Source organism: Manis pentadactyla, chromosome 11 (assembly GCF_030020395.1).
Source record: "Manis pentadactyla isolate mManPen7 chromosome 11, mManPen7.hap1, whole genome shotgun sequence".
NCBI classification, from domain to species: Eukaryota; Metazoa; Chordata; class Mammalia; order Pholidota; family Manidae; genus Manis; species Manis pentadactyla.
The window spans coordinates 63,562,366-63,575,080 of NC_080029.1; the positions used below are offsets into that span (position 1 = coordinate 63,562,366).

Sequence of the window (12,715 nt, forward strand, 5' to 3'; positions counted from 1 at the left end):
TGGGTACTCAGCACAAACCAGAGTATTTTGAATTCTTTCTTGGAAGTTTTTGTACTAGAGCTGATTGAAGAATAAAAAACATCCTGACCTGCTAAATAAGATGGTCTGTGATAAGAATGACTAAAGTTTATTAATAGAGGGGAAAAGATGGGCCAAGAGAGAGTAAAAGTGGAATTTGACAGTCGCTAGTTCCATTTATTCCTTAAGCCTGAATGAATTCTTATCCTTTGGTTGTTTAACCCTTGTCACAGGTCAGATTCTCATCAAAAAGTTGCAATCTGGTATTGACAAATATCTTAACTAAGTCTAATAGAGCCCTTTGATAATGTTTATTCGCCTTAGGAGTTAATTTAACCTCATCAGTGCAGTTTATCAGGATAATAACATATGAATAGCGCACATTCTACAGGGATTCATTGAATCAATATTTATGTGTGTGTGTATGAAAGAGGGAGAGAGAGAGAGATGTAGAGCATCCTCACCTGCTTCTAAGAAGGGGAAAAAGGTTACCAAAAATTTTATTCAAGTAAGTACAATTAACTGTGTAAATTATGAAATAATATTCTCAGTTCTGTTTGTCATGCACTAATAAAAATATCCAATTTTTGCACCAAGCTAGAAAATAAACCTAAATAACTATTCCCCCCCATTTTTTGTCATGCACTTATACCTCAGTACTTAGCCTATCCTGTGTCATTTACTATCTTTGAATAAAAATAACAGATAGTATAACCTATCTGCATACGTAATTATATAACAAATAGTGAAAATGGGGGAGGGAGGCTACAAATGCAGTGTGATACAGCTGTGTTGTATAGGTGTGTTCTTTTGGTTACTCAAATAATCTAGCCAGTGTTGCCAGGGATATTTCAAAGTGCCAGCAACTCTTCCTAATGGCTTGAACTAAAAACAAAAAAATAATCATGAATTTATTTATACTTCTGATAAATTCAGTATATGTAAAAATCACTTAAAATTTGGTGTTAATTATAAAATGGAGTTAAGTTACAGATTCAGATAATTATAAATGGTTTTTTTATTCACAGTCTGTGAGACATTTGAAAGACATGGAATATAAGACAGTTTGTGTATTTGCAGACTGCCATGCACCTAGTAGTATGTTTAGCATTTCCCGGGCTCATCCCATGAAATCCCAGTAGTATCCTTAATTTTTGTGACAACAGAACACTCACATATTTGCCCTGTAAGTGCCTATAAAACAGGGTAATGCCCACATTGAGAACCAGTGTTAGAGGTATAAACACAAAAAGACATAATTTCTACCTTCATATAACTTAAGGTTTAACAAGAAGACAAACATGCAAAGTAAGTATTATAAAACAATATTATTGCTGTGACCCAAGAGTGTGAAAGAGGGAATACCTGACTCTGCTTAGGGTAGGCTTCGTGGAGAAAATAGTGTGGTATGAAGAGCAGGTAACAAAGGGGTAAAGAGCCACACAGTGTCAGTAGTGTCTATGAAGATGTGAGAGACTGCAAGTATTTGTATTTGGCTGCAGCTAAAAGCAGGCAGGAGAGTGGTAGGAAATATGAGATAGGCAAGAACTAGAGTTTGCTCAGTAAGTTTTATGCCATTGTAATGGACTCTGATTACATTCTAGACCCTGGAAAGCCTTTGAAAGATTATAAATAGAAGAACGGCACAGATAGTCACGTATTTCAAAAGGATCATACCAAGCCCAGAATGGAAGATAGATTGGAGGCCAGTCTGGAAGCAAGGAGACTAGTTAGGAAGTATTAGTGAAATTCAGAAGGGAGATGTTAATTACCTGATATAGGACAGTGACACTCACAGTGGGAATATAAAGGGGAAGGCAGATATATGAGCTCCTCTGGTGGTAAAATCAATATGCCTTGATAAATAGGCTGAGAGAAATGAGGAATGGGGAGGTGTTCCATAGTTCTTCATTTTGCAACCAGGGTAGTTGCATTCACACATGAACAGGAATAAAAGTGCAATTTGATGGTAGTAGCAATGGTGGCTGGAGGGGTTGGTATGAATGGGGAGGGCATGGTTAATAAGCTTTATTTAAAATATCTTGAGTTTGAGGTGCTTTTGGGTCATTCAGGAAGAACTATTCAGATGATACCTGATTATAGGGTTATGAAGCTAAAGAGAAATGTGTAGACTAAACTGTGATACATTGTACTGACTACTCAGAGCTGAGTTCCAGTACTTCTGGTAATGACAGAGTAGTTTGTGTTAAACTAAACCTGCATATTAGAATTATTAGCTCTAGAGAAAATACTGAAAAAAAAAATTATTTGAAGATATTGGTGAATAACCAAAAGCAGAAAGAAATTAGAGAGAAATTTGAGTGGCTTTGCACCTGAGAGAACTCCCTAGTCTGCAAGGCTTAGCAGCTAAAACTCAAGCAGAAAGCTGCAGTCTTAATGATTTGAAGTACAAGCATTCTATTTTTGGATAACAGAAATTTTACTGCTCTCAAGTAGGATACATTGAAGTGATATTCCAGTGCTTTATTGAGCTTATTTGAGTTCTAGTGCTTATTTTAGAAAAAAATTCATCTCTTACAAAGCTATAAATAATGTAATCCTATTCTTCAGTGTGTAAGTGTAAGGAGGGGAGGTTTGTACATCAAATATGTAGAAAAATGTCTCTGTATCTGAAATGGTATTATCTCTGGTTCTTACGGATGATTTTTTACTCTGTGTTTTTGTCAATGAGAACCTTTTTTTTTACAGTGATCATACATTGCTTTTATAATCAAATAAGACATCTATTTTGTGAAGATGCTTAGCAGTAGTAGGACCCCAAAATTTCCAGTTTACTTCTTTAGTTTACTGAGTTCTTGCAGCATTCTTCATTAATGGAATATTAAAAACTGGATATTTTGCTTCAGGAAAATGGGACCAGTATTGCTGATCATGTTCGTAATTCCACCTGGGCGAAAAATGGCACTTACCAAGATATTCTTCATAATGCCTCTGAAGAAGCTACAGAACAAAGTATACGAGCTGGTGCTCAGGCAGTTTTGCAGGTGGATCACTTTTAATGGTCATTAGATATTTCAAATATATAGTTTAGTAGTTCCATGCAGAATATAATTTTTGAATATAATATTCACCACCCACTTTATAAATTATCATTATGCCATATTAATTTTGTTTCTTCCTTAACTTTTACTTTGTAATGTATTGATAAACATTTTTCTAGACAGTTTTAACATCTATATAAATTGTGTCATGGTGTACTGTGATCTGCAACTTACTTTTTGCCTGAACCATTTATGTTTTTGAGATTTGTTATTGATACATAGCCATAGTTCATTTAACTACTTTGTGCTATTGCAGTTTATGGTTATTTCACATGTTATTTATTCATTTTTCTGTTGATGGTTTTTTAAGTTGTTTCCAGTTTCTCACTATTCCAGAAATGCTATATTGAGCATTCTTATATATGGGTGGGTTTTTTTTTTTGTTTTTTTGTTTGCATATATGGGAGAATTTCCTTAGGATACATACCAAGAAGTGGAATTACTGGGTTGGAGGATTTGTACATATCAGCATTACTTTACTGTTATTGCCGAATTGTTTTCTAACATGGTTAGAATAATTTACATTTCCTCCAGTAGTGTTTGTGAGTTCTCTTTTCCTTGTATCTTATCCATTACTTATATAGTCAGATTTAAATTTTTGCTGTATTATATGTGTAAAATATTACTACATTTTAAACAATTTGTGTTTCTCTGTTTTAATTTGCTTTTCCTTCATCACTACTGAAATTGAACATCTTTTCTCATATGAATTGCCTGTTCACATTGTTTTTCAATTTTTCTGCTGGGGTGTTTGTCTTTTTATTTTTTAATTGATTTGTAGGAGTTCATTATATTCATTTTTAAAATCAGATTCTTGTCAAGGCCATTGTTGACCTTGACAGTCTCCACATTGTTAAATGAAATGGACATTTTTCAATCCTAGTCTTACAGACTTGTCAAGAGCATTTTACAGGGTAGATCATTCATCCTCCGTTGAAACCCTTCTTCACTTGGCCTGAAGAATAGCATACTCTTCTGTTTTTCTCCATACTCATTTGCCATTTCTCAGATTTTATTATGGTTTTTTCCTTATCTCCCTGACCACTTAATGTTGAAGTTTCCAGGAATCAGTTCTTGGATTTCTTTTCTACTTATACTTATTCTCTTGCTGATATCATTTATTCCTGTGGCTTTACATAACATCTATATATGGCAACTTCTACACTTTGTCTGTAGTCTGAGACCTCTCATCTAGACTCAAGATTCTTGAACTCAAATATTCAAATGCCATGTTGGCATCTTCACTTGGACGTATAAGAGATATCTCAAATTTGTTACATCTAAAACTTGGCTTCTCACCTTGCTTGATAAACGTGCTCTTCTTGCAGTTTTCCTCATTTCATTTCATGATAGCTCTGCTTTCTAGTTGCTCAGGCCCTCTTGCTTCCTGTCTTTTTTTTAAATCTTACATCTAATTTGACAGCAAATTTTGTCAACCTTCAAAATGTATGCAGAATCTGACTATTATTCAGCTGTCACACTACCTCTTGTGTGCAGGCCTCCTTAAACTTTCATCTGGACTATTGCAGTAAAATTCTGTGTAGTGTACTTGTTTCTGCTCTTGCCCGCTCTTCCATCACCCTGGTATATTCGCAACACAGTAGCCATAGGGATCCTATAAAATATAAGTTAATAGATCATGCCATTTTTCTGCTCAGAACCCTCTGGTTGCTTTCCTTACCACTAAGCCTAAAAGCAAAAGTCTTTCTAATGATCTATAAGGCTTTAATCATTGCTTCTCAGTGTGGTCCATAGACTAGTGCTGGTCCTAGTTTCTAAATTAGAAAAGTGATTTAGAGAAAGAGTTTACAAACTTAAGTCACTTAATATGTCTTGATTCTGATAAAAAGTTTGGGTTTGTATTTTCTCAGTCTTTTTTCATGTCCTTTCCCTATTTGTTCAATTCTTTATTGCATGTTACAAAAGGATTGGTCTGCAAAAGATGAGGGGGGAAAAATCTGTTCTTTTATCACCAACAATGTGAGAAGCTCTGCTCCACATGCTCTGGCTCTTCTCAACATCATCTCCCACTGCTTTCCCCCTTCTTCAGTTCTCTCTATGGTCCTTGCTGTTTCTCAGATATTCTAGTAAGGCTCTCTCCCCTCAGATCCTTTAAACTTGCCTTTTTCCTTTTTGTTTTCAAAAATTCAGTTTTGTTGTTCCATTTCGGTTTAGTCATATTTATTTCATTCTACACTCCCCCACCGTCCACTTCCTTTTGTGCTTGCTGGGTTCCCCAGGACAATGAGTAAAAGTCTTGTTCTTGGTTTTAGGCAGTACACGTCAAGGTTTAGCCTTTTGTTGTTCTTGTTTTTTGGCAGTACTTCTCAGGTTCAATTACTGTTATAACATTTGCTATAGTTCTTGATAAATGCTCATTTTCAAATTAAGGAATTTTACCTTTTTTCTTAAGTTGCTGTATTTTTTTTAAAATACTGCTGAAGGCTTTTTCTGCATACATTATGCTGATCATATTTTTTCCATTTTAATCTGTTGATAGTGTATATTATATTAAAAGAATGTCCTGCCAATTGCTATTATTTTTTCCAAGGATTTTGTCTATATGCTCATAATTCATATTGGTCTCTTATTTACATTTCTTATATAGACCTCTGTTTTTGCTAACAGGACTACAGTTTTACAAAAATATATTGGGTGGTTGTCCTCCTTTTTTGTCCCTCAAGCAGCTTGTATAAAATAGTGGTTATCTTGCATGAAGGTTGGGCAAACTTTGCCTGTAAAGCTATCTAGGCCTGATGTTCAGGAATGGGTAAGGGAGACTTTGATCAGCAGTTCACTTTCTTTCATGGTATTGATGTATGTACATATATTCTATTTCTTCTAAATCAGTTGGCAGTTTATGTTTTCTCTACAAAGTAATCCATTTTATTACATTTTCAATTTTACTGGCATACAGTTACCCACTGAACAATCATTATAAACTTCTGTATTGGAAACATAGTTATGATCTTCCTTTTTTTTTTTCTTATACTGTTAAAAGCTATGTTTATTTATCATTTTCCTACAGGGCAGGACCTGCTTATTTATTTATTTTTTATTAAGGTATCATTGATATACACTCTTATGAAGGTTTCACATTAAAAAAACAATGTGGTTACTGCATTCACCCATATTATCAAGTCCTCCTGGCCATACCCCATTGCAGTCACTGCGCATCAGTGTAGTAAGATGCCAGAGTCACTACTTGTTTTTTTTGTGCTACACTGTCTTCCTCACAATCCTTCACACACACCATGTGTACTAAACATAATACCCCTCAGTCCCCTTCTCCCTCCCTTCCCACTCACCCTGCCCCACCCCTCTCCTTTAGTAACCACTAGTCCCTTCTTGGAGTTTGTGAGTCTGCCACTGTTTTGTTCCTTCAGTTTTGCTGAAGGGAAATCATTTGGTATTTGTCTTTCCCTGCATCACTGACTTCACTAAGCATAATACACTTGAATCCATGTTGTTGCAAATGGTAGGGTTTGTTTCTTTCTTATGGCTGAAGAGTATTCCATTGTGTATATATACCACTTCTTCTTTATTCATTCATCTACTGATGGACACTTAGGTTGCTTCCATATCTTGGTTATTGTAAATAATGCTGCAGTAAACATAGGGATGCATATGTCTTTTTGAATCTGAGAAATTGTTTTCTTTGGATAAATTCCTAGGAGTGAAATTCCTGGGTCAAATGGTATTTCTGTTTTTAGTTTTTTGAGGAACTTCCATATTGCTTTCCACAGTGGTTGAACTATTTTACATTCCTACCAGCAGTGTAGGAGGGTTCTCCTTTCTCCACAACCTCACCAACATTTGTTGTTGTTTGTCTTTTGGATGGTGGTCATCCTAACTGGTGTGAGGTGATATCTCTTTGTGGTTTTAATTTGCATTTCCCTGATGATTAGTGATGTGGAGCATCTTTTCATGTGCCTGTTGGCCATCTGAATTTCTTCTTTGGAGAAGTGTCTATTCAGACTCTCTTCCCATTTTGTATTTGGATTATTTGCTTTTTGTTTGTTGAGGTGAGTGTGCTCTTTATATATTTCGGACGTCAACCCCTTATGAGATATGTCATTTATGAATATATTCTCCCATCTGTAGGATACCTTTTTCTTCTGCTGATGGTGTCCTTTTCTGTACAGAGCTTTTTAGTTTGATATAGTTCCACTTGTTCATTTTATTTCCCTTGCCCGTGGAGATATGTTCATAAAGAAGTTGCTCATGTTTATGTCCAAGAGAGTTTTGCCTCTGTTTTTTCCTAAGAGTTTTATGGTTTCATGACTTACATTCAGGTCTTTGAACCATTTCAAGTTTACTTTTGTGTATTGAGTTAGGCAGTAATCCAGTTTCATTCTCTTACATATAGCTGTCAGTTTTGCCAACACCAGTTGTTGAAGAGGCTGTCATTTCCCCATTGTATGTCTATGGCTCCTTTATTGTATGTTAATTGACCATATATGCTTGGATTAATATCTGGACTCTCTATTCTGTTCAACTGGTCTATGGGTCTGGTCTGTCCTTGTGCCAATACCAAATTTTCTTGATTACTGTGGCTTTGTAGTAGAGCTTGAAGTTGGGAAGCGAGGTCCCCCCGGCTTTATTCTTCCTTCTCAGGATTGCTTTGGCTTTTCAGGGTCTTTTGTGGTTCCATATGAACTTTATAACTATTTGTTACAGTTGTTTGAAGAGTGCTGTCAGAATTTTGATAAGGATTGCATTGAATCTGTAGATTGCTTTAGGCAGGATGGTCATTTTGACAATACTAATTCTTCCTAACTAAGAGCATGGGATGAGTTTCCATTTATTAGTGTCATCTTTAATTTCTCTTCAGAGTGTCTTGTAGATTTCAGGGTATAGGTCTTTCACTTCCTTGGTTAGGTTTATTCCTAGGTACTTTATTCTTTTTGATGCAATTGTGAATGGAATTGTTTTCCTGATTTCTCTTTCTGCTAGTTCATCGTTAGTGTATAGGAATGGAACAGATTGCTGTGTATTAATTTTGTATCCTGGAATGTTGCTGAATTCAGATATTAGATCTAGTAGTTTTGGAGTAGATTCTTTATGGTTTTTTATGTACAGTATCATGTCATGCAAACAGTGACAGTTTAGCTTTTTCTTTACCAATCTGGATGCCTTCTTCGTGTTGTCTGATTGCTGTGGCTAGGACTGCTGGTACTATGTTGAATAAAAGCGTGGTGAGTGGGCATCCTTGTCTTGTTCTCAATCTTAGAGGAAAAGCTTTCAGCTTCTCACTGTTAAGTATGATGTTGGCTGTGGGTTTATCATATAGGGCCTTTATTATGTTGAGGTACTTGTTTTTATGATGAATGGATGTTGAATTTTGTCAAATGCTTTTTCAGCATCTATGGAGATGATTGTGTGTTTTTTGTCCTTTTTTTTGATGTCTTGCATGATGTTGATGGATTTTTGAATATTGTGCCATCCTTGCATCCCTGGAATAAATCCTACTTGATCATGATGGATGATCTTTTTGATGTATTTTTGAATTCAGTCTACTAATATTTTGTTGAGTATTTTTGCCTCTATGTTCATCAGGGATTTTGGTCTGTAATTTTCTTTTTTTGTGTTTTCTTTGCCTCGGTTTGGTATTAGAATGATGTTGGTCTCATAGAATGAGTTTGGTACTATTCCCTCCCCTTCTACTTTTTGGAAAACTTTGAGGAGGATGGGTATTAGGTCTTCACTAAGTAAATGTTTGATAAAATTCAGCAGTGAAGCCATCTGGTCCAGGTGTTTTGTTCTTAGGTAGTTTTTTGATTACCAGTTCAATATCATTGCTGATAATTGGTCTGTTCAGATTTTCTCTTTCTTCCTTGGTCATCCTTGGAAGGTTTTATTTTTCTAGACAGTTGTCCATAGGTTATTGAGTTTGTTTGCATATAATTTTTACAGTATTCTCTCATAATTCTTTGTATATCTGTGGTGTCCATAATGATTTTTCCTTTCTCATTTCTGATTCTGGTTACATGTGTAGACTCTCTTTTTTTTCTTAATAAGTCTGGCTACGGGTTTATCTATTTTGTTTATTTTCTTGAAGAACCAGCTCCTGCTTTCAGTGATTCTTTCTGTTGTTTTATTCTTCTCAAGATTATTTATTTCTGCTCTAATCGTTATTATGTCCCTCCTTTTACTGACGTTGGGCCTCATTTCTTCTTCTTTTTTAATTTTGTTAATTGTGACTTCAGAGTGTTCATATGGGAATATTCTTCTTTGCTGAGGTAGGCCTGTATTGCAGTATACTTCCCTCTTAGCATGGCCTTCGCTGCATCCCACAGATTTTGCATTGTTGAATTATTGTTGTCATTTGTCTCCATATATTGCCTAATCTCTGGTTTTATTTAGTCATTGATGCTTTGATTATTTTGGAGCATGTTGTTAAGCTTCCATATGTTTGTGGGCTTTCTCGCTTTTTATGCATAATTTTTTCTAGTTTCATACCTTTGTGGTCTGGGAAGCTGATTGATACCATTTCAATCTTTTTTCAATGTACTGAGACTCTTTTTTGTGGCTTAGTATATGGTGTATTCCTGAAAATGTCCCACCTGCCCTTGAGAGGAATGTGTATCCTGCTGCTTTTGGGTGGAGTGTTCTGTAGATGTCTGTTAGGTCCATCTGTTCTAATATGTTGTTCAGTACCTCTGTCTCTACTTATTTTCTGTTTGGTTCATCTGTTTTTTGGAGTGAGTGGTGTGTTGAATTCTCCTAAAATGAATGCATTGCATTCTACTTTCCCCTTTAATTCCATTAGTATTTGTTTCATATATGTAGGTGCTCCAGTGTGGGGGGTGCATAGATATTTATAATGGTTATGTTCTCTTGTTGAATTGACCACTTTTTCATTATGTAATGTCCTACTTTGTCTCTTGTTACTTTCTTTGTTTTGAAGTCAATTTTGTCTGATACAAATACTGCAACTCCTGCTTTTTTTTCCCTATTAGTTGCATGAAATATCTTTTTTCCATCCCTTCACTTTTAGTTTGTATATGTCTTTTGGTTTGATGTGTGTCTCTTCTAGGCAACATATAGATTTTTTTTTTTTCCATTCAGTGAGTCTGTGTCTTTTGATTGGTACATTCAGACCATTTACATTTAGGGTGATTACTGATAGTTATGTACCTTACTGCCATTGCAGGCTTTAGATTTGTGGTTACCAGCGGTTCAAGGATTATTCCCTTACTATCCAATGGTCAAATTTAACTCAGTATGCTATTTCAAACAGAGTTTAAAGTTTCTTTTTTTTTTCTTCCTTTTTCTTCTTCTTGTATTTTTTGTATATCAGGTATCATTTTATACTCTGTCTATTCCTTGACTGACTTTAGTGGTAGTTTATTTGATTTTGCATCTGCTTAGTAATTAATTGTTCTACTTTCTTTACTGTGGTTTTATTTCCTCTGGTGACAGCTATTTAACCTTAGAAACACTTCCATCTATAGCAGTCCCTCCAAAATACACTTGAGAAACAGTTTGTGGGAGGTAAATTCTCTCAGCTTTTGCTTATCTGGAAATTGTTTCATCCCTCTTTCAAATTTAAATGATCATCTTGCTGGGTAGAGTATTCTTGGTTTGAGGCCCTTCTGCTTCATTGCATTAAATATATCATGCCACTCCCTTCTTGCTTGTAAGGTTCCTGTTGAGAAGTCTGATGATAGCCTGATGGGTTTTCCTTTTTGGTGATCTTTTTTCTATCTGTGAGTGCTTTTAAAAGTCTGTCCTTATCATTAATCTTTGCCATTTTAATTATTATATGTCTTAGTGTTGTCTTCCTCGGGTCCCTTGTTTCAGGAGATCTGTGCACCTCCATGGCCTGAGAGACTATTTCGTACCACATATTGGGGAAGTTTTTTGTAATTACCTCCTCAAAAACACTTCCTGTCCCTTTTTTTTTCTCTTCTCCTTCTGGTACCCATATAATGCAAATATTGTTCTGTTTGGATTGGTCACATATTTCTCGCAATATTCTTTCATTCCTAGAGATCCTTTTTTCTCTCTGTGCTTCAGCTTCTCTGTATTTCTTTTTTTTATTCATAATTTTAAAAATTCATTTTGTTATCATTAATCTGCAATTACAATGAAGAACATTATGTTTACTAGACTCACCCCTTCACCAAGTTTCCCCACCAAACCCCATTAAAGTCACTGTTAATCAGCATAATAAGATGCTATAGAATCACTACTCGTCTTCTCTGTGTTGCACAGCCCTCCCCATGCCCTCCCCCCACATTATACATGCTAATCGTAAGGCCCCCTTTCTTTTTCCCTGCCCTTATCCCTCCCTTCCCACCCACCCTCCCCAGTCCCTTTCCCTTTGGTAACTGTTAGTCCATTCTTGGGTTCTGTGATTCTGCTGCTGTTTTGTTCCTTCAGTTTTTCTTTGTTCTTATACTCCACATATGAGTGAAATCATTTGGTACTTGTCTTTCTCTGCCTGGCATATTTCACTGAGCATAATACCCTCTTGCTCCATCCATGCTGTTGCAAATGGAAGGATCTGTTTTTTTCTTATGGCTGAATAATATTCCATTGTGTATGTGTACCACATCTTTATCCATTCATCTACTGATAGACACCCAGATTGCTTCCATTTCTTGGCTATTGTAAATAGTGCTGTGATAAACATAGGGGTGCATCTGTCTTCTTCAAACTGGGCTGCTGCATTCTTAGGGTAAATTCCTAGAACTCCATACTGCTTTCCACAATGGTTGAACTAATTTACATTCCCACCAGCAGTGTAGGAGGGTTCCCCTTTCTCCACAACCTCGCCAACATTTGTTGTTTGTCTTTTGGTTGGTGGCGATCCTTATTGGTGTTAGGTGATACCTCATTGTGGTTTTAATTTGCATTTCTCTGATGACTAGCTATGTGGAGCATCTTTTCATGTGTCTGTTGGCCATCTGAATTTCTTCTTTGGAGAAGTGTCTGTTCAGCTCCTCTGCCCATTTTTTAATTCGATTATTTGCTTTTTGTTTGTTGAGGTGCATGAGCTCTTTATATATTTTGGATGTCAACCCTTTATCGGATCTGTCATTTACGAATATATTCTCCCATACTGTAGGGTACCTTTTTGTTCTATTGATTGTGTCCTTTGCTGTGCAGAAGGTTTTCAGCTTGATATAGTCCCACTTGTTCATTTTTTGCTTTTGTTTCCCTTGTACTGGGAGATATGTTCATGAAGAAGTCGCTCATGATTATGTCCAAGAGATTTTTGCCTATGTTTTCTTCTAAGAGTTTTATGGTTTCATGACTTACATTCAGGTCTTTGATCCACTTCGAATTTACTTTTGTGTATGGGGTTAGACAGTGATCCAGTTTCATTCTCTTACATGTAGCTGACCAGTTTTGCCAGCACCATCTGTTTAAGAGACTGTCATTTCCCCATTGTATGTCCATGGCTCCTTTATCATATATTAATTGACCATATATGTTTGGGTTAATGTCTGGAGTCTCTATTCTGTTCCACTGGTCTGTGGCTCTGTTCTTGTGCCAGTACCAAACTGTCTTGATTACTGTGGCTTTGTAGTAGAGTTTGAAGTTGGGGAGTGATTTCCCCCCGACTTTATTCTTCTTTCTCAGGATTGCTTTGGCTATTCGGGGTCTTTGGTATTTCCATATGA

At 36.0% G+C, this 12,715-nt stretch overlaps 1 protein-coding gene across 5 annotated transcripts in view; it reads left to right on the plus strand.

Annotated features, from left to right (window-relative positions):
• Window positions 1-12,715, plus strand: part of RALGAPA1 (Ral GTPase activating protein catalytic subunit alpha 1) — a 272,386-nt gene that overhangs the window by 53,371 nt on the left and 206,300 nt on the right. For all 5 annotated transcript variants that reach the window (XM_036881215.2, XM_057488494.1, XM_057488495.1 and 2 more), the window contains one exon: window positions 2,886-3,023. In XM_036881215.2, coding sequence (XP_036737110.2) covers window positions 2,886-3,023 — 138 coding nt within the window. The remainder of the gene's footprint in view (window positions 1-2,885; window positions 3,024-12,715) is intronic.